General features: G+C 40.6%; 1 protein-coding gene across 4 annotated transcripts in view; it reads left to right on the forward strand.

The window, feature by feature from the left end:
- Positions 1–23165, forward strand: part of PPP3CA (protein phosphatase 3 catalytic subunit alpha) — a 224790-nt gene that overhangs the window by 191391 nt on the left and 10234 nt on the right. For all 4 annotated transcript variants that reach the window (XM_056566528.1, XM_056566536.1, XM_056566547.1 and 1 more), the window contains exons 9-11: positions 2835–2960; positions 5002–5073; positions 20530–20614. In XM_056566528.1, the coding sequence (XP_056422503.1) occupies positions 2835–2960; positions 5002–5073; positions 20530–20614 (283 nt within the window). The remainder of the gene's footprint in view (positions 1–2834; positions 2961–5001; positions 5074–20529; positions 20615–23165) is intronic.

A 23165-nucleotide genomic window follows, 5' to 3' on the forward strand; every position in this document is an offset into this window, starting at 1 on the left:
TTACAATCTGTGCCTAAAACGTCATGGTGAATAGATTACGTTGTGACAATCATGAGCAGAATTAATAAACACGATTGATCGAATGTTTCTATTAAATAAAGAATATGGGAATATCCAAGGAGAAGCTATGCTAAGATGGCACATACTAGAAACGAAGAAAGAAAGAGCTTGCACTCACCATCCAAAAGATGTGCTTTATTTACTTCTTGTCAGGCATGACAGGCTGGTGGGGGGGGTGGAGGCGGGTGGGAAGAGACTGAGACAGACTGTTTCACTCCGCTCGGGCATTTCTTCCAGCCGGTATACCGGCCGATGTATACCGGCTGGAAGAAGCGCCCGAGCGGCGTGAAACAGTCTGTCCCGGTCTCTTCCCACCCGCCTCCACCCCCCACCAGCCTGTCATGCCTGACAAGAAGTAAATAAAGCACATCTTTTGGATGGTGAGTGCAAGCTCTTTCTTTCTTCGTTTCTAGTATTTGCTTGTTACTTATAAGCTTTGCACCACCGCTACCAGAGATTCATCTACAGGATAGTCAGCCTCATCCACACCACATCAGTGCCGTTTGCCTTAGTCTAGCAGTGCCGGATAATTGATTCTTTCTTTTGAGTTGAAAGATGGCACATGTTAACTTAAAACAATATGGCCGCATCTTGAGCTGTGCTGATCCTCTTAATCTTCTTATCTCTGATATAAAAAGGCAAAGCCATTGAATGAAGGATACGGTGAAAGAATACTATAGAAAAATGCAAATGACATGTTATACTAAATGATTTGCATATTTAAATAGCTCAGTTATCAGAGTGATTCACAGCAAGTCCCCAAGCAAGATCTGATTATTATGAAGAACAGAAGCTACTAACCCTGCAATTGCTTGCCTGACGCAGAAGACAGTTTAGGCCGCTTGACCCTGTGGTTGTGACATTGTAACCTAGTGTGGCAGAAGGGCCCATTTTAAAGATTCCTTTAAGCTATTACTCAAAAATGTATAAGAATTTTCTGCCAAAACCTAAACGAAAACATTGGCAAATTTCCCATGTTCTTTATTGCCCAATGTTCATGTTCACATCCATTCCTATCCCAAACACTAGACAGCATTAGCTACCACTAAAGCAGGTCATCCTTGCTTGAGTAAGGCCGGTTTCAAACAAGAATAATACACATGCGAGTTCTGGTCTGACTGCACAGTATCAGAATTCTCTATGATGCTTACAGTTGGAATCAGACCTATAGTCAGGATGGAGCATGCAGTTATATGGGCACAAAAGATGTCTGTATTGCGCTAATCTTCAAACAGCTTTATACAGCTTGCACTGGCTTGCATTAGAACACATGGACTATGTGGCTGGAAGGGGGGGACAATTGTTACTTAGAACCATAGTCAACATACAATACTATGAACAGTCCAGATCTGTGGCTCGTGTTAATGGTTGTATCTTCTAGCGAATCTTAGTGGGCATGTAACTGGTAAAAACCCTGTATAACTAATGATCATGCTCCAATTTCTGTACAGTAGTGTCTCTCTACCATATAGTGCAGTACTATACTGCTTTCTACTTGTGCCAGGGCTAGCTGCCCCTTTTGGACACCAGGTAAGGGTGAATCCATTATGTATGTCTGGTACACTGTACATACTGTACAGGATCCTGAAGAAGCACTTGCCCACGAGTTGAAGTGATTTATAGCTTCTAGCAGCTATTTCTGGATTCTATACATAAGGACTTGCTCTATCTGTATTGGTTATCTTGTCATTTTTCTTAAATCTTTTTTTTTTTTTTTCTTGACACTTAGGGACCAATTGCTAGATTTTCATTGAGTTATTGTCTCAACATACAATGCTTTCAACCTACAATTGACATGGAAATTTGTATATTTAGAATTAAACATAACTCACTAAATAAATACACCATGGGCTCTGAGAAGACATAAAGAGATGATACATGATTTCTCCAAGAATAGTCTTCTAAGTTCCAGATTTGTCTGTTGCATAGCTGTTGTATTGAGACATTACCCTATCAGCTGTGTGTTTCCCCTCCCATAAGAGAAGATGATATACATATATTGTCTGTCATTCGATGGTTTTGTCTAAACTGCTTACTCTGCTGTATTGTAAATGGAAACACATCTTCCCATTGGTTGACAGTCTAATGTAGATATTAATAATAAGACCTAAGCAGAGTCGAGAGGACTGTGGGACCGCTACAATGGAGTAGAATGAGCTGTGTGCTGTGTGTCTTTTCTTTGTATGAATGTGAAGCTCACGGATGGACGGAGGGCCTGATGGAGTACACGGGGAATTACCACAACACAATGTTCATCCCGAAATTAATATATATTATAGCTTGATGGACCGCTGTATTAGGAAGCTGTATTTTTCTTGACTGTTTAAAAAGTAAGACTTAAGTGTCCTCTTGTATTTTTGGCACTCTAACTAGAAATTACCTCCAGCCTGTAGAGGAGTGGCAAATGTTGCCAAGTAAGCATTTAGAGTGTATTTAAAATGTCATCTTAATAACTTTTCAGCCTGTGCAGGTGCCAGCTGGCCATTATATTTTATAATAGATTTTACACTAAAGCAGTTTTCATCAAGGTTCATGTAAAATTTTCCATTTTCCTTATATTCGAGGCTTGGCGACATACTGGACTGTTCAGCATGCAGTGTCAGTTTAGAGCGGGTGATTGGTCCCCCGTATTGAACTTGATACAGGCTACCTAAAACACAAGTTGGAGAACCAAAGTCTGCATTATTTTCTAGCCTTTCATGGGTTGTGGATAATGAACAGGGTTTATGCCCTGCATAATAGAATAACTTCTTTGTTTGCCCATCTCTTTGCAGCTGCAGTATTGAAGTATGAGAACAACGTCATGAATATCAGACAGTTCAACTGTTCTCCTCATCCATACTGGCTTCCAAATTTCATGGACGTCTTTACTTGGTCCTTACCATTCGTTGGAGAAAAAGGTATGTATGGTCAAAGGGCACTTTTGACTGATATGAGTCATATGGAGGGGGCATGGCATGACGTCTCTGCCACTCAAACCCGGCTTTCTGAACATAAATGTTCTGAATGCCAGGGTGCCGGCCTGGAGATTGCGGGGGTCCCAGCGGCCGCACCCTCCATGATCAGATATCTTATCCCCTATCCTTTGCAGTCCCAGAGCATAGTGGACCCCTGCCCCTCTTCCCAGACCATTCAGGACGACTCTGGAAGGGTTTAGTAAAGTTTTATTTTTATTTTTTATTTTTATATACATTTACTACACCCTAAATTATCATTAAAGCTATGGCTGGAATAGGCCTGTGAAGCTGTACTGCAATGAGTGTGCAGCCTCACAAATCTATTTTATATGACAGATGCTATTTAATGTATCTGCACCATCAAAATGAATTGCCCTTCTAAAGAAGCTTTAGAGTATATCTATATGGGATAGAAACACTGTGGTTATTCAGTGTATAGTTTTATTTATTTATTTTTTGCAGCATGTGGATGTCATTTGTTAAAATCTGATCTACTTAAGGCTGCGTTCACACCGCCGTCCAGACCCGTCCCATTCCTCTCCCGACAAAATTAAAAAGGGACTTAAAAAAAAAAAAAAACGAACAATAACGGATGCAAACAGATGTTATCCGTTTGGATCCGTTTTTGTTCAATTAATAAACAAAAAAAAAACATTTTTTTTTTGTTCTGAGCATGCTCAAAAGTAAAAACGGATCCAAAAAAATGGATTGAAAAAACGGATGCAAACGGATGACATTAAAGGCTCATCAGTTTTCCATAGACTTCAATGTTAAATTTACTGTATCCATTTTTTCTTCAGTTTTTTTTTGGACGGAAGAAAAAATACTGCATGTGCCGTTTTTTCTGCCGTCCCAAAAAAAATAAAAAATAAAAATGAGTGCAAACGGGTGCAAACGGATTGTAAAAAAAATCCCATTGACATGAATGGGATGTTTTTTAAAACCGTTTTGAATCCGTTTACAGCCTGCAAAAAAGGAAACAAAACGGGGATAAAAAAAAACGGGGACAAACGGCCGTGTGAACGCACCCTAACTCATTGTTTCCCAACCAGGATGCCTCCAGGTGTTGAAAAACTACAACTCCCAGCATGCCTGGAGAGCCAAAGGCTCTCCAGGCATGCTGGGAGTTGTAGTTTTACAACATCTGGAGGCACCCTGGTTGGAAAAGACTGAGTTAACTACTACTGCAATAAACTGTGATGGAAACTTAGATAAACTGTGAAGAAACTTTAAAGGGGTTATCCAGGAAAAACTTTTTTTATATATATCCACTGGCTCCAGAAAGTTAAACAGATTTGGAAATTACTTCTATTAAAAAAATCTTATTCCTTTCAGTACTTATGAGCTGCTGAAGTTAAGGTTGTTCTTTTCTGTCTAAGTCCTCTCTGATGACACGTGTCTCGGGAAACGCCCAGTTTAGAAACAAATCCCCATAGCAAACCTCTTCTACTCTGTGCAGTTCCCGAGACAAGCAGAGATGTCAGCAGAGAGCACTGTTGCCAGACAGAAAACAACAACTCAACTTTAGCAGCTGATAATTCTTGAAAGGATTAAGATTTTTTAATAGAAGTAATTTACAAATCCATTTAACTTTCTGAAGCCAGTTGATATATAAAAAAAAGTTTTTTTCTGGATAACCCTTTTAATGTATCTGCCACAGTGGATTTAGCGATGGCAGTGCAGTGGTTTGTCTGCTGCATACAATTCTTAGCATTTCCATGTCTGTGAGGCCATCTCCTTAAAGAAAAACCGTTATCCACATCAAAGGTTGTCAGGTACCGTATTTTACTGACCTCCCCAACATTTATTTTGAAACAATGAGTTCACAGGAGCCATAGGGCACGTGACGTCCCCTTTAACTCTCAAATGAGAATGATTGTGCTGTGATCCAATATTTATTGATGATATATTCATGGTAAATTCTGCATACTTGTGGTGGAACGTGTAGTAAGGAAACCACGTCTGTTTTTTCTTTTCTCTACAGTGACAGAGATGCTTGTAAATGTACTTAGCATCTGCTCTGATGATGAACTATGCTCAGAAGAAGATGCCGATGGTAAGTACAGTTGGATTTTGGAGACCCTTTAATGCATTTTAACCCCTGTGGGTATGAGGACCAGGCCTGACTTGCTCATTCTGCCAAGCATTTGTTTTCTTTTTACAATGTGGTTTCCCCTTGCAAGAAATTGATGTGTTGTGCTATTATCTTATAGTTTGCTTTTTATAAAATCCTCTCAAATGAACAAGAAAATATTCTATAATATTAGATTACAATAATTTTCGTATTCTGTTCATTCTGTTCAACTAGCATGTGGTTTTGTACATTGTGACCAACCAATTGCTACTTTAACCTACTAATTCCAGTCCTTTCTGTTGGAGGAATATACCGCAAAAGATGATCCCCACACCCTTATGCCCCTGCCATTGTATGTTCAATGTAATAGAGCCACATCACATTAGAACTAAGATCTATTCTTCATGGCCTAGTACTTTCCCACAGTAGCAAATAGGTCTGGATGGACTATACGTCTCCGTGACTCTTCAGTTACTTTTATGGTCCGTTCACACAAGCAGATTTCCACGACAGATTTTCTGCGGAAAATCAGCAAAACATTTTACAAGCATTGCGTTCAATGGGTCGGTGGAATATCTTCAAATCTGCCGTTATTACAATTTTTCTGCTGACCCATTGAAGTCAATGGTAGTAAAATCTCCTGTGGATTTTCTACAGGACATCTTCTAGTGTGAATTGGCCCATAGGATTCTTTAACACATGTATTTTGCTGTTTATTTGAAGTTGTACAATACACAATAGCATTTTACCAAGCATTTCTTAAGTACTTTTGCTTTGTAAAATTTGTAACTGCACATTTTTCACCTATCGATCCGCAATTGCGAATCCGATGTGTGTGAATACACCCTTAGGGTCTATTCACACGTACAGTATTCTGCGCAGATTTGATGCGCAGGATTTCAAGCTGTGTTTAGTCATTTAGTTTACATTGAGATCTGCAGCAGAAAATCCTGCGCATCAAATCTGCACAGAATACTGTGCGTGTGAATAGACCATTAAGGTGGATCTGCAGCGGACTGCTCTTTTTCAAGGTGGCATATTAAAGGGGTTATCCAGGAAAAAACTTTTTATATATATATATAATCAACTGGCTCCAGAAAGTTAACCAGGTTTGTAAATTACTTCTATTAAAAAATCTTAATCCTTTCAGTACTGAGGGGATAAGTTTGAGATCGCGGGGGGTCCGACCGCTGGGGCCCCCTGCGATCTCTCTGTACGGGGCCCCGGCTCTCCGCCCAGATAGCGGGTGTCGACCCCCGCACGAAGCGGACACGCCCCCTCAATACATCTCAATGGCAGAGCCGGAGATTGCCGAAGACAGCGCTTCGGCTCTGCCATAGAGTTGTATTGAGGGGGCGTGTCGGCCGCCGCCTAGTGCGGAGGTCGACACGCCCCCTTCCCGCAGGCTGTCGGGGCTCCGTACAGGAGATCGCAGGGGGCCCCCGCGATCTCAAACTTATCCCCTATCCTTAGGATAGGGGATAAGTTGCTCACCACTGAGTCACCACTGGACTACTCCTTTAAGGTTGTTCTTTTCTGTCTATGTCCTCTCTGATGACACCTGTCTCGGGAAACGCCCAGTTTAGAAGAGGTTTGCTATGGGGATTTGCTTCTAAACTAGGCATTTCCCGAGACAGGTGTCATCGGAGAGGACTTAGACAGAAAAGAACAAACTTAACTTCAGAAGCTCATAAGTACTGAAATGATTAAGATTTTTTAATAGAAGTAATCTAGATATCTGATTAACTTTCTGGAGCCAGTTGATATATATATATAAGTTTTTTCCTGGATAACCCCTTTAAAGCAACAGGTCTGTTGTCATATTAGACAGAACAGCACAAATAACTGTGTCAAACACCATTTGGCTAATAGCAGTTATTAAAGAATACAGTAGCTTCATATTTACATATTAATGTTTAGGGCCTTACTGAGGCATGAGAGCTAAACAGAAATGCTGCGATATACATAGGTATAGTATATGAAAGAGATGATGTGTGTTTCCCCCAAATGTTAGCTTTGAAACAAGTGTTTTACCAATAAAAATGGGATAAAACATTACATTTTCTAGAAAACATGTTTACAAACTTTAGTTTTCTACCTCCTGAATAAGTAAACAATTCATTTCTTGAAAAGGGCTTAGAAAAGACATAGTCATTTTCTATAGATATGGCCAGAATAAAAAGGCATTTTTAGAAGAATGAGCATGCTGGGCATATTGTTCAACGTGTCTTGTCATAACCTCCAGTAACACTTAGCCAAAATTTGATTAGATTGGGTGCATGTACTCCACTGTCTCCTCTATTACATGGAAGTCTCCTTCACCAAACAATCATCTGGATGTTATTAGAGATGAGCGAACTTACAGTAAATTCGATTTGTCACGAACTTCTCGGCTCGGCAGTTGACTTTTCCTGCATAAATTAGTTCAGCTTTCCGGTGCTCCGGTGGGCTGGAAAAGGTGGATGCAGTCCTAGGAGACTCTTTCCTAGGAATGTATCCACCTTTTCCAGCCCACCGGAGCACCTGAAAGCTGAACTAATTTATGCAGGATAAGCCATCAACTGCTGAGCCGAGAAGTTCGTGACAAATCGAATTTACTGTAAGTTCGCTCATCTCTAGTTGTTGTTGTCCTGCTTTTTAAAAATGGTGGTCTGTTTGGTAATGCAAGAATGCAGAGGTTTTCTTTTTGGATGATAGAATATCATTTACCAGCTACTCAATAGCTCAGTTCAGTTATTGAGTGTAGACCAGTGGTCTTCAACCTGCGGACCTCCAGATGTTGCAAAACTACAACTCCCAGCATGCCCGGACAGCCGCTGGCTGTCCGGGCATGCTGGGAGTTGTAGTTTTGCAACATCTGGAGGGTCCGCAGGTTGAAGACCACTGGTGTAGACTGTCATCACTTCTTCATTTGTCATGGAAATCTGGCATGTCGGGTGCTTTCCATCACCTTAACCCTCTCACCGTTTGAGTTTGCTCGCTTCTTAGCGCTTCATTCTTTGTTCTTTTTTATTTTTTCACATTTTTTTATTTTTTATTTTTTTTTATTTGCTTTATTTTACAGACACCTTTTACTTTAGTGGTTGTTTTACACTCTCCCTTTTCTTTTCCATTCTTCAAACTTTATTTATTTTTTATGTGTTTGCCTCTGGATTTTCATAAGAAGATCATCTTATTTATGCACAGAAAAAAGGTATTATGTGGCTGCAGAGTGGACAGTGTGTGGGCATATGCTTCAAGCTGCTGCTTTTTTACCTTGTAACCTAGGCATGCGGAGAAAATGAAAACCAGCGCTCCATACTGTATAGTCAGAACTGCTTCAGCTTTATTTAGTTCAGATCTTGGTCAACATCCCTGTGTGTCACTTTCAAAGACCAAAGCTTCTCATGTTCTCATGTACCAGCCTATTTTCCAGTGATATACAACTACTGATAATGTGCATTTGTTTGTTATACTACTAATGCTTGCATCCTGTATAGGCATTTAACATGTTCTATTCTGAAAGTGCCTTGTTATATGGTTTTAATACACTGCTCAAAAAAATAAAGGGAACACTTAAACAACACAATGTAACTCCAAGTCCATCACACTTCTGTGAAATCACACTGTCCACTCAGGAAGCAACACTGATTGACAATCAATTTCACATGCTGTTGTGCAAATGGAACAGACAACAGGTGGAAATTATAGGCAATTAGCAAGACAACCCCAATAAAGGAGTGGTTCTGCAGGTATGGACCACAGACCACTTCTCAGTTCCTATGCTTCCTGGTTAATGTTTTGGTCACTTTTGAATGCTGGCGGTGCTTTCACTCGAGTGGTAGCATGAGAAGGAGTCTACAACCCACACAAGTGCTTCAGGTAGTGCAGCTCATCCAGGATGGCACATCAATGCAAGCTGTGGTAAGAAGAAGGTTTGCTATATTTGTCAGCAGCAGCAGGACCACTACCTCTGCCTTTGTGCAAGGAGGAGCACTGCCAAAGCCCAGCAATATGACCTCCATCAGGCCACAAATGTGCATGTGTCCACTCAAACGGTCAGAAACAGACTACATGAGGGTGGTATGAGGGCCCGACGTCCAAAGGTGGGGGTTGTGCTTACAGCCAAACACCGTTCAGGACGTTTGGCATTTGTCAGAGAACACCAAGATTGGCAAATTCGCCACTGGTGCCCTGTGCTCTTCACAGATGAAAGCAGGTTCACACTGTGCACATGTGACAGACGTGACAGAGTCTGGAGATGCCGTGGAGAATGTTCTGCTGTCTGCAACATCCTCCAGCATGACCAGTTTGGTGGCGAGTCAGTAGTGGTGTGGGGTGGCATTTCTTTGGGGGGCCACACAGCCCTCCATGTGCTTGCCAGAGGTAGCCTGACTGCCATTAGGTATCAAGATGAGATCCTCAGACCCCTTGTGAGACCATATGCTGGTGCAGTTGGCCCTGGGTTCCTCCTAATGCAAGACCATGCTAGACCTCATGTGGCTGTAGGGTGTCAGCAGTTCCTCCAAAAGGAAGGCATTGATGCTATGTACTGGCCCGTCCATTCCCCAGACCTGAATCTGATTGTGCACATCTGGGACATCATGTCTCGCTCCATCCACCAATGCCATGTTGCACCACAGACTGTCCAGGAGTTGGCGGATGATTTAGTCCAGGTCTGGGAGGACATCCCTCATGAGACCATCCGCCACCTCATCAGGAGCATGACCAGTCATTGTAGGGAGGTCATACGGGCACGTGGAGGCCACACACACTACTGAGCCTCATTTTTACTTGTTTAAAGGACATTACATAAAGTTGGATCAGCCTGTAGTGTGGTTTTCCACTTTGATTTTGAGTGTGACTCCATATCCAGACCTCCATGGGTTGATACATTTGATTTTCATTGATAATTTTTGTGTGATTTTGTTGTCAGCACATTCAACCATGTCAATATGAAAGTATATCCTACAATTAGTTCATTCCGTTCTAGGATGTGTTATCTTAGTGTTCCCTTTATTTTTTTGAGCAGTGTATATTTTTTTTTACAGGTTTAATACCAGAAGTTTTTTTTTCCCCATTAAAAATGTCAAGCTTTAGATTTCAGCATCCCTCTGTTTTAGCTTATTAATTTTCTAGCTATACATTAGTCTTTTTGTTCATTGGTTGCACCAAATAGTTTCACTAGACCATTGTTTCCCAACCAGGGTGCCTCCGGCTGTATCAAAACTACAACTCCTTGCTTGCCCGGACAGCCTTTGGCTGTCAGGGCATGCTGGGAGTTGTAGTTTTGAAACAGCTGGAGGCACCCTGGTTGGGAAACACTGTACTAGACTATATAATGCATCACATGAACATATACACTTGGTCCTAGTGTGTCCTTTATTACCATACAGAAAAACTCCTAAACAATGTTGTATACACAAAAACTACACCATAAACCGCAAAAAAATGTTTTTTTTAACTTAAAAATTAAAATGTACACTACGTGTAAGGCAGCAGAAAAATACCACAAGTAAGCATAGAGGTGCATGCCATACACAAATTTTTATAAGTAACATAGGCCAAGATTTATCAAACTGTGTAAAAGAAAAAGTGGAGGGATTTTCCCACAGCAACCAATCACGACTCGGCTTTCTCTTTACCAGAGCTCGTTAGTGGAGCTGTGATTGGTTACTGTGGGAAAATCTCTCCACTTTTTCTCACACAGTTTCATTAATCGGGGGCCATCGGATGTCTTTAACCCACAGCTTACAATAAATGAAATGTAAAGTGTGACATTCTTACGGAGTCCCCTAATACAGATCTTATAGATCCATTGGACCTTATACATCCTATATAAATATATTGTGGGGAACACACAACATAGTAGCTGGGTCAGATATGAGCACCTGTAAAGTGTTTTTCTTTTAACTTGCAATGAGGGTCTCTCTCAGTAAATGTAATAAAATTCTAGAATACCTACCCTTTGTAAAGTGCTGATGCGCCACCTCACCACAAGGCACATTTTGTGTCATTCCTTATTGGTCTTTTACTTTGCCTTGGGTGTCACATGGTTCTTTAAAAGAATTTGTAGCCAACAAGAAATCACTCCATTCTTGGGGCCAAGCTACTGTATTCTTATACTGCTCCAAAAAATTAAGAATACCTAAATCACACATCAGATCTCGATGAACAAATAATTTAAATGCCAGTGGCAGACCTGTCTATTCTGGGGTCAGTCGAGTGCTGCACAGTGCTGGACTATGAGCACAGGTCCCACTAGAGAACATTAAAGGGGTACTCCCGTGGAACCTTTTTTTTTTTTTTTTTTTTTTTTATATAGATCAACTGGTGCCAGAAAGTTAAACAGATTTGTAAATTACTTCTATTAAAAAAATCTTAATCCTTCCAGTACTTTTTAGGGTCTGTATATTACAGAGGAAATGTTTTTCTTTTTGGATCTCTCTTATGTCACGACCACTGTGCTCTCTGCAGACCTCTGCTTTCCATTTTAGGAACTGTCCAGAGCAGGAGAAAATCCCCATAGCAAACATATGCTGCGCTGGACATTTCCTAAAATGGACAGCTGAGGTCAGCAGAGAGCACTGTGGTCGTGACATAAGATAAATCCAAAAAGAAAAACATTTCCTCTGTAGTATACAGCTCCTAAAAAATACTGGAAGGATTAACTTTCTGGCACCAGTTGATTAAAAAAAGTTTTCCACAAGAGTACCCCTTTAAGAAGAAAAATTTACATTGGCACTTTCCTATTAAAATAAAGTATTTATTAAGTCCATTAAAAACTGCTCATACAGGCAAAAGTATAAAAAAAAAAACAAAAAAAAACATATCAGCCGAAGCGGAGCTCCAAATGGACCACAACACCGTTTTGGCTTTTCAACGGGAGACTGCAAAATGTTTCTGTAACTTGTGTGGCGCTCAGCTGATGCGTTTTTTATTTTGCTTTATTTCAAATTTTTTTTTATATTAATTTTTTTTTATTACTTTTGCAGGTTTTAGCAGTTTTTAGTAGATGTAATAAAGGATTAATTTTAATAGATGAGTACCAATGTTCATTTTGCTACAGATTTTTTTTAAGCTGGTATTTGCAATTTTTTCCCGTTGATTTTCTTCATTGTGCACCCCTTAGCATTGTCTATGGATCTTTGCCTGCTATATTTTGTGTAATGTGGTGTTTGAGGTGTTGATTTTGGGGTATTTTTTTTATCGGTAGTGCCTACCGCTTTTCCTGTCCTGTTAGGGTACAGTGCGCCCTCATTATGTAAGGCTCTGGCAGCGCTCTTCTTTCTCACACAAAGGAGCAGATATCTGTCCTACTGCTGGATCCCTCCTCCTGCTGGTCTCCTGATATCTGTTCCATGCTCCTGAAACTGCGCTGGCTATGGATGTGCCATCCTGGAGGAGCTTGACTACCTGTGCAATCTAAATGGATTTTAGGTGCCTCCTCATGTTACCATGAGCGACAAGCAAACAAAAATCTAGAGAAGAATCAAAAGGGAGAGAGAGTAATTGTCTGTGGCCAAAAACTGCAATGCCATTTTGTTTTTGGGGGTTGTCTCCTGTTGCCCCTACTCACTCTTTTCCATCACAGTACCGCTGTGATTTTCTGAAATTGTGCCAAAAATGTTGGCAGTAAAACGGCTGTATTTTTTATTTGATTCTGGAAAATTTATGGCAAAACTACCTGGTTTTCCAGTGAATTTGTTTATTTTTAAACAATGGGCCCAGACTCCCTAATTTATACAAAAAATATATTCTACATACCTTCCTCTGGTATCTGAGGTTTTTTAGGCTTTTTTATTTTATTTATTTATTTATTTATTTTTTACTGTTTACAGCTCCAAATAAGCCTCAAAGAACAATATGAACATTGCTTAACCCCTAAAGGACTCAGAAAATTTTGGCCTTAAGGACTTTTTCGTTTTTTTCCTCCTCGCCTTCAAAAAATCTAAACTCTATCATATTTTCATCCACAGACTAGTATGAGGGTTTGTTTTTTGCGTGACCAGTTGTCCGTTGTAATGCCATCACTCACTTTACCATAAAATATATGTCGCAACCCAAAAAATACTGTGTGTGTGGGAAAATTTAAAAGAAAACCGCAATTTAGCAAATTCTGGAAGGTTTCGTTTTCATGCCGTACAATTTACGGTAAAAATGACATGTGTTCTTTATTCTTTGGGTCAATAAGATTAAAATGATACCCATAATTATATACTTTTCTATTACTGTTGCGCTTAAAAAAAAAATCGCAATTTTTTTAACCAAATTAGTACGTTTAAAATCCCTCTATTTTGAAGACCTATAACTTTTTAATTTTTCCGCATAATTGGCGATATGAGGGCTCATTTTTTGTGCTGTGATCTGTACTTTTTATTGATACCATATTTGCATATATAAAACTTTTAATACATATTTAATACATTTTTGGGGGGATAAAATGTTATATGAAAAGTAGCAGTTGTGGCCTTTTTTTTTATTTATTTTTTGACTTTCTTGCCGTTCACTGTACGGTATCATTAACATTATATATTAATAGTTCAAATATTTACGCACGCAGCGATACCAAATATGTTTGTAAATTTTTTTACAGTTTTTGGGGGTGAAATGGGACAACTTAAATTTTTATTGGGGGAGGAGATTTTTCAATTTTGTTTTACTTTTATTTATTTTATTTTATTTTTATTACACTTTAATAGTCCTCATAGGGGACTATTTATAGCAATCATTAGATTGCTAATACTGTTCAGTGCTATGCATAGGGCATAGCACTGATCAGTGTTATCGGTCATCTTCTGCTCTGGTCTGCTCGATCTCAGACCAGAGCAGAAGACCCATGGAAGGCAGCAGAGGCAGGTGAGGGGACCTCAGTCTGCCATTCTGGATGATCGGATCGCCGCGGCAGTGCTGCGGGCCATCCGATCATCCATTTTAGTGACCGCAGCGCTGCAGATGCCGTGATCTGTATTGATCACTGCATCTGAGGGGTTAATGGCGGACATCCGCATGATCGCGGATGTCGGCCATTACCGGTGGGTCCCTGGCTGCTATCAGCAGCCGGGACCTGCCACACATGACCTGTGCATCGCTCTGATGCTCGCGGTTATGTATAGGATGTAAATGTATGTCCTGTTTAGTTAAGTACCACCTCACCAGGATCTACATTTACGTCCTCCATCGTTAAGGGGTTAAAGGAGTTGTCCGGTGAAAAATTATGTATTTTTTGTTTTTTTAACAAAAGGCCCTGACTGCCTAATAACACACACAAAATTATGCATACTCCCCTTGCCTCCCTTGCTTTATAACAGGATGCTGAATATATTCTATATAATATTTGTAAAGCTGCAGTCTGCCCTTAGATATGCATAGCATATCATATTCACATGCATTGTACTGTACTTTGTTGGATTAGGTCAGCAGACTGTTTCCATTAACAAAGTGGGCCCTAATAAGTCATAGTGCTGGCAGAATGCTCCCCTTAAAAATAGTGCTGGTGTTGTGCCTAAAGTGGTAGCATAGTTCCAGCACATTTTATTTACAGCCATTAAGTCCAACCCTGTATGCTGTTTAAATGTTTAGTATCTCATCATAGGCATTAAAGCTTATGTGTATTTATGTGAAGCCAAGCTACAGATCATCTGCTTACTTTCACAGAACCATATGACTGCATCATAAAATTCTGTCTGCCTGCAGCCACCATACAGGGGAATTAATTTCAAGCATTTTATACAGTGCTCTTTGAAACCATTAGGAGCTATATAAAACTCATAGGCAACAATCTTGTCACTAGAGGCAGATGCAAATATTTAGAATGTAACCAGTTTCATGTTGAGAGTCCTGATTTTCTTGTCAACATGGCACCCCGAATTTGTCCAGCTTTTATTTAGTGACAAAATATATATTTATTGAAAAGAAAAACAGTACATGGCAATTGGATACAATACAGGCCTACAAATGCATATAATGAACAGAAAAACAAAATGAAATCCAGTATCAGTCATTCCCAATAACAGGGAGGGGGTGGGGTGACATAGGGGAGAGCAGAGCAATCTTCCAATGTATAAATGCAGCTTATAAGAGGTGCATATCAAAATAAAGAAAAGAGCATCTGGAGAGTGTAGAATTGAATCACATTGCTATAAAGATATATAGAAGGACATGTCCGGGGCATGAGGAGAGGATAGCCAGGGCTCCCATGCTTTATTAAACAGTTCAAGTGTGTCTGCCCTAAGGGTGTTAAGTTTCTCCGTGACAAGAACCTGATTAACCCGTGAAATGAACATGGGGACAGACAAAAATAGCAGAGCGCCATTTGGAAGCGATATGGATACGTGCCGCTAGCAATATAAATTTGACCAGCTTAAAAGAAGCAAAGGGGAGTCCATGGGGTTTCCGTCCCAATAGACAGATATCATGAGAAAGAGGGATTTGTCTTTCTAATACCGAGGTTCATGACCCCAGTCCAGAAAGCTGTCACCAATGGACAAGACCACCAATTGTGAAGCATGGAACCTTTCTCAGGACATTCTCCTGAAACAGAGAGGAGAGACCTCCCGGTAGACAGCATGCAGACGCGCTGGGACATATGTCCTATGTAATATCTTGAGGGACGTATCGGCCAGCAAAAACTGCCAACTTCCCTTACTGAGTTGAGAACAACAATCTCGCCATTCAGGGAGGGACATAGACACCCGGAGGTCCTCCTCCCACTAGGATTTTAATTTAGTATCATCAGGAGGACGATAAAGCATAGAATAAATAAGAGACAGTTACCCAGATCAGGCAGGGGTGTAGATAGCCATAGCTTCGAGGGATGTGGGAGCAATCAAAGAGGAGGTTTGGGGAAGCGAGGACAGAAAAGAAAAGATCTGTGCAAGCTTGAAGCTTTCTGAGGGAGGGGGTCGACATTGAGACATAAACAGTTCTTTGCCAATAAGTTTCTTTCCCACCAGGAACTGATGGATATGGGTAAGTTTATTTTCAGACCACCAACCAAAAGCTGATGGACACAGGGTTACGGAAAAGATGCATAGTGGGGGGGAGAGAGTTTGAAACGGACAGATCGCCAGAGCAGCAAAGAATAGCGAGTGAAGCAGGAGGGGAGGGATGAAAGAGCAGATTGGGCTGGATGACCACATATCGAACATAGAGTATATGGAGATAAGAGATCATTTTCAAGGGTGACCCACCGAGGACCAGAAGAACCTACATTACAGACCAGGAGTAGAGCTATACCTGCCGCCCTATAGTATTTCAGGATATTAAGCACGGATAGACCTCCAACACTTTTATGGTAATACATAATAGCTTGTGGAATTCTGGGATGAAGGTCTCGCCATATAAATCTAAAAGGGTCAGCCTGGGGTGCCCTAAGATCTGCCAAGCCAACTGGGATAGAAAGCGTCCTAAACAAGTTATGGGGGTAGGATCACCATCTTGACTGAGTGAAGACGACCCAGCCAAGAGATGTGGGGCAGATTCCACCTAGCAAGATCTTCACGAATAGTTTTGAAGAGAGGGGGATAATTCAGTTTATAGAGAGAGGAAAGTTGCATAGGGAGAGAGACACCCAAGTAGGGAAGGAAGGAAGCAGGGATCGACCGACTATTGGTTTGGCCGATACTATCGGCCGATATTCACGATTTTGGGCATTATCGGTATCGGGTATCGGGTAATCCGATAATGCCCCGCAACCCTCCCCCCCTCACCGCCCTCACACCGACCCACTTATAATTTGCCTGTGTCCAGCCTAACGCCTTTTCAGTGTGATCTTTGAGGAAGTCTAAAGTGGTTCTTATAGCCTGAAATGGATACGTTTGGGGGTTTTGTTGATGGGCTGTGATCAATCTAGCTAGTTTATGTTCTAGAGTAGTTTGGGTTCTTGTCCTTTCCTTTTTCAATCCAGAAGCTAGGGCAAAGAACTTGCCCCAAATAAACGCCTTATGGGCCATCCAGGTCCAGCCAACATCAGGAGAGGAGACAGAGTTAGTAGAAAAGTAGGAAGAAAGCGCATCCTCGATTGCAGTGCGGATATGTGGGCCAGAGAGAAGAGGCTTGTTGAGTCTCCAAGATTAGGATGACTGAGTGCTAATAGCGTGAAACGTGTCAAAGTTTTTACCTCTTGTCTGTACCTTGGTATATTTTGTTCAATAAAGCAAAGGCATTTTGGATTGCACTGCCCTAGTGCTGGACTTTCTTTCTATATTTAATTGGTATGAATGTGCTTAGGGAAGGATTTAGTAGTGAATTGCGATTCTTGTAAACAGAGTACATCAGGGTTATGTTTAATATAGTCTATCATAGCCTTTTTAAGCTTAATAGGAGAATTAAGCCCAGAAGAGAGAGAAGCTGAGAGTAACAAAGAAAATCCAGATGTAGAAAGACACTAGAAGAGAAAGTAGGAGAGGGTAGGTGGGGAAAGATCACAGGAAGAAGAGAGAAACACAGGGAGAGCAAACAAGGAAAAAAAACAAAAAACAAGAAAAACTAAAATAGGAAGCAAACAACAATGAAAAGGTATGAAAAGAGCCAGAGGTAGGCAGACAGGGGGGACCCGAAAGGGCTCACAGTCCCCATAACCACCAACATCTCAGAGAGTAGGGCAACATGGTAATTCACCTCTGGGGGAGCCCACTAACTAAGTGAAACAATACAACTAAAATATAGCAATACAACTAAGATAGGTGCCCGCAAAGGATACGAAAACAGATTAGAGCACAAAATAGTAACTAATCAGAGCCCATTTATAGGACCATATAAAATGGAACAGCTGACACATTATAGTATAAAACAAAGTCACTATGAGCAAAATAGTAATGTAACATGACGGAACGGTGTCGTCTCGGGGGAGACAATGAACGGACTTACCAACCTCCAGATCGGCACATTTTCGGACAAACAAATCCAACAACATATGAGTCATAAAAGGAATCGATAACTAAGGAAAGAGTGAGGAAACAGGGGCCCCATATAAACAACAGGACAGCGTCCCGTACAGTTGGGGGATAACACTATACCAGTCACAGTCTCTCATCCACTCATCTGTGGTAAAGGGGCGAAGGCGTTTGTAGGGAGATTCCACTCTCTGCCATGTCTTCCTTACTTTAGCCAGGCGCTGTTGTAGGGGTGATGGATTCTCTCGACGAAGGAATCTCCATGACTTCCTGGGGAGTGCGAGCAGTGAAGAAGGTGGAACTGAGCTGGAACTGGAAGCTGAAAGGAAATCCCCACCTTCTGCAGAGCCAGAGTAATGGGGTGCATATGTCTTCTCCTTTCCAAAGTGGAGGGGGTTAAATTCAGCATAAATATCAACTGAAGAAGGGAGACCCGGTAAGGGATCAACATTTCTGGCTGCTTGTAGAATGTGATCACGTACTTCGGGGTAATGCAATCTGAGTATAACCTCACGGGGATGTCTGGGTTTTTCGGGCGGACCAATTGCCTGAGGCAAGATGTCCTTGAACAAACTGGTGACCACAGCTGAGAGGTCAGTGTGAGATTCAGGTAGGCCGCAAATTATAATATTAGCCCTGCAAGACCTATTTTCTAGGTCTTCAGTCTTAAGTTCCAACATATCCAGGCGGTCGGCGTTATCCGCACTGGTCAGGCGTTCAGTTTCTATCGCTTCAGCCATATCGTCCGTTTTTAACTCCAGGTACAACACCTTCTGCCAGAGTCCCCAATCTGCTTAGTAAAGTCTGCAACAGCCCTCGCCAACTCAGTTTTAAACATACCCTGGATCATACGAAAGAGTTCAACGGGGGTGAGCGGGTCTTCATGCGCCAGGGCATGTGGAGGAGAGTCAGCAATACCCTCTTCTTCCAGCAGCTCCGGGCTCGTAGCGTGTGCTGGGGTCGGGCTATCTCAGGGATAGTCTGGGACAGTGAACGCTGAGAAGATCCAGCTTGGGTCAGCTCCTGGTTAGCCATGAGGGTGAGCTGTAGGAGTAGTTTTACAGCTGTGGAGCTGATATATCGGCACAGAGCTCACAGGGGATGCGTCCTCTCTAGTGAGCCACGCGCATGTGCCCCCGTCCAGCTTTTATTTAAACTGAAGTGACACAAACTAAGTGATACAAATTATCAGCACTTTACAATAAAGGGGTGATCCGTTCTTATAATCATAGACTATTCTGAGAACAGGCAGTCCTCATCAGAACAGGGGCAACACCTGGCATCTTCAACAATCTTGAAAGCATCACTTACGTAACTGATGTAGCCGCCTCCAATATTTACACTGGTTCTCGCTTTGCAAACACCATACTTTTTCTGGCAACATTGCAAGGTATTGCATGATGTTCCATCCCAAAAGTAGGAACCAGGCCCAAACCAATGTAAACATTTAAGAGGCTGGAGAGCTCACACAAACACTATGGTCCCTTCAACCTCTGACCAGCGCGGTCACACCCAACAGTCTAATATTAATAGCTTATCCTAAGGAAAGGCAATCAGTTTTACAAGGCTGTTTTTGTAACTCTAGAAACATAGAATGTGTCGGCAGATAAGAACTATTTGGCCCATCTAGTCTGCCCAATAGTTCCTGCCCCTATCTCTTATATGAAGGATAGCCTTATACCTATCCCATACATGCTTAAACTTATTCACTGTATTTGCAGCTACCACTTCTGCAGGAAGGCTTTTCCATGTATCCACTACTAAAATATTACTTCACTATATTACTGCATAAACCTTTGCTCCTCTAATATAAAACTATATTCTGAGCATAGATTAAAAAAAAATAAAAGTACCATATGTTATTACAAATTATTTATATTTGCTAAATATGCAGACTATATTGGTCCAATGGTAGAGCTACACTATAATAGGTATTGGATCTACTTCTTTTGGTATTTTGAAATTGCTCAAGGGGTTTTTACCATTTCTGTATGTTGAGTTGTTAAAAGCTCAAAAAACCATATAAACACATAATAAATTGGAGAAGCTACGAACAGTGGCAAATCCATAACAAATCCAAACCCAAATCCGCATGGTTTGGTGTGCGTTTGCCACTGCAGATTTTCCTGTGGAATCACTGTATGTTTTCCACTGCCGAATATGGATGGGAAATTCATAGCATTTCTGGCTCGTGGATATATCCTATAGGTTACATTACTTGACATGGGAAGATGTTGTTAGTTTCACAAATTGTATTATGTCATGTGTACCAGAGTGATAAATGGTGTTTTCCCTTTCTGATGTCATTCTTACAACACAGTACATACAACATGGAAAGCATTTATGAACAAACATCTATAGTTGGTGGTGATGTATCATCAGCCTATAAACAATTAGCTCAACCCAAATTTCCTATACGAGCAGTATCATTATCGTTGTGTTTCTTTTGCACTTACTGTATGTACAGTTCAGTATCTTACAGGCAGTATATGTATAGAATGTATCTTCACAAGTACATATGAATTGTTCTGATTGACATTTGTTTTAATTGTATTAATTACAGGCGCAACAGCTGCAGCTCGTAAGGAAGTAATTAGAAACAAGATTCGCGCTATTGGGAAAATGGCAAGAGTGTTCAGTGTACTGAGGTGGGAAATCATGTCTTTGTGCTTCCTTTATTTTGTTCCTTCAATATTTTGCCATTGTAATGCGGAAAAATAGTTTGGAATTTATGTTTCTTTCTCCTACTTTTTGTACCGCATCATTTGAGAATTGCTGAAACATTCCTCTTTTCATTTTTTTTTTTTTTTTTTAGAAAATGAAGAATTTAACATTTTTTTTTTACCACATAAAATCTTACACACAAAGTAGAATTAGTTATGAACTGTGAAATGCACAGTTTGAGCTAGAAGTTATTTTTTCCAAAGTTATTTAGCCTAGCACAACCCTCCATCACCATAAAAAATGTAAAATCCAGGTGTCTAGAAAAGAAACACCACTCTAAAGAGCTGTAGCCCCCCTTGCCCTGCACGAAGTATAACAAATTTATCAATCTGTCCAAGACCAAATCTAAAGTGATTTCCCCAAAACAACCAATCACAGCTCAGCTTTAATATCGTTACAAGCTCTGATAAAATGAAAGCTGAGCTTTTATTGGTTGTTATGAGCAAATAGTTTCAGTTTTTGTCTTGGACAAATTCATACATTTTGGCCAGTGTTTTAGTTTTGCCTTGAGTGTTCCTTTAAACTGGTTGGTTGTTTTGGATGAACCTTCTTTTTTTTAGACTGGTTCCCCGGGAATTAGCACAACACTCTCTTATTCTTAGGACATCTCTGACCTCAAGTTCCCCAGCAGCACCACTACAGGATAAATAAAGCATTATATGGCAGCAATTGAAATCAATGTGCTTTTATTGTAATGCACATAAATACAGTTTTTTTCAGAGGGATTTTTTTTCCCAGCCCGTTTTCTACTCCAGTTATCTAATAATGGTGAACACAAGGGACTCCCTACTTTTGCGCAGAATGCCCCAAAAGATATTTGTGAAAGAGTATTCTAAAACAAGCAGCCCTTGCTTGATGTTTAGGTATTGATGTGTAAAGTCTACAAATTCATATTTTTGTCTCTCTTCCAGGGAAATGTACATTTTAGGTATTTCACGAACCAATTGTCAACAGCACACTTATGTGAAGCAGGTGTCACGGTTTTGCTTGCCCTGTGGTGGCCCAATCTGTCGCTCATTGCCATTGGGTGTATCACTGCGTTGAAACTTTGCTCTGTATAGGTTGTTTTTGCAGCAAGCTGTGCAGATTCTCTGAGATCTCTTGTAAGCAATAACCTGTGCATTTTACTTTGAGGTCATGGCGAGATTATCTGTCACTTTCCTCCAAGCCTCCCTTGCTGTGTTTTCAAGTAATTATTTTAGGTCCTTGGTCTTGCTTGGCATTATGTTCCAATTTATTCTGGGAGCAAAGCCAAGATCAGGGGTCTAATCATCACAGGTGTAAACACTGCTTTCAACTGCTGCTTCTCAATGCTGGGGATGTGCCCTTATAAATCCTGCATTATATACATGGGCTGCTGGTAAAACAACAGTTTTATAGGAATAAATTCTCTCCTCACATTCTACATTTCAGACATAGTTAGCTTGTTCCAGCACATTGAAATAAAAAGTTTAATTAGCGGTATTTGTAATTGATTTTGAGACCGTTCCTTTGTGGGTCTTCTGACCTGTGGAACATACTGATCTTTTGGAATATTATGAAATCAGACAGGGAAATGAAGCTTGCCATAAAAAAAAGGTTATTTAAGGTTGCATCGACAAGATGCTCCTGCGGGTATTTATTAGATTGTACTTGGTTTACATACATACTGGTTTTATTTATATATATATATATATATATAATATTATAAAAAACTGTGCTGGATTCTTCCCTATAGATGCAATATGAACACGCTATGTAATCCACTTATCCAGGTGGTGTATTGCATCACATGGATAAGTGGATTGGATACGTTTCTGGATATGTATTCTATAAATGGTACCCTAAACACTAATGTTCTATAGTGAGTATGAGCATTGTTCCATATAGGCTGAACATCCTAAAAAAGAGGAAAACACCTTATATATTATTTCTTTTGGTGTACTGTTGATGTACAATCTATGAATATTTGAAAAGTTTGCATGTTTTTAATAACTTTTATTTGTATTAGTTCATATATTAAAAAGAGGACAATTTAGAAATAGTGTTGTTTAAAAATATCCTAACAGAGCTGCCCAAAAAATGAAAAAGGCAATCTCAATGTACACAGCTGAATGAAGACTAAAAGGACACTTTTTTCGTGTCTGTCCAATATAAGGGGTCTATTAATGTTAACTGTAAACCACGGGTGCTTTCCTGGCACACAAGGTAGCAGCACAAAAACTTACATTGGTATTTTCACAGTTAGCAGCCAGTTTTCATTTTTGAGCTGCCATGTTTTCTGGTATTTAAAGGGGTATTCAGGCTTTATACATTTTATCCCCTATCCAAAGGACAGGGGATAAGATGTATGATTGCAGGGGTCCCGCCGCTGGGACCCCCGCGATCTCTGTGCTGGGCCCTGCCTCAGAGTCCGTGACATTACTACCACGCCCCCTTGTGACGTCACGTCACGCCCCCTCCATTCATGTCTATGGGAGGGGGCGTATACACTTT

Source organism: Hyla sarda, chromosome 1 (genome assembly GCF_029499605.1).
Source record: "Hyla sarda isolate aHylSar1 chromosome 1, aHylSar1.hap1, whole genome shotgun sequence".
Lineage (NCBI taxonomy): Eukaryota > Metazoa > Chordata > Amphibia > Anura > Hylidae > Hyla > Hyla sarda.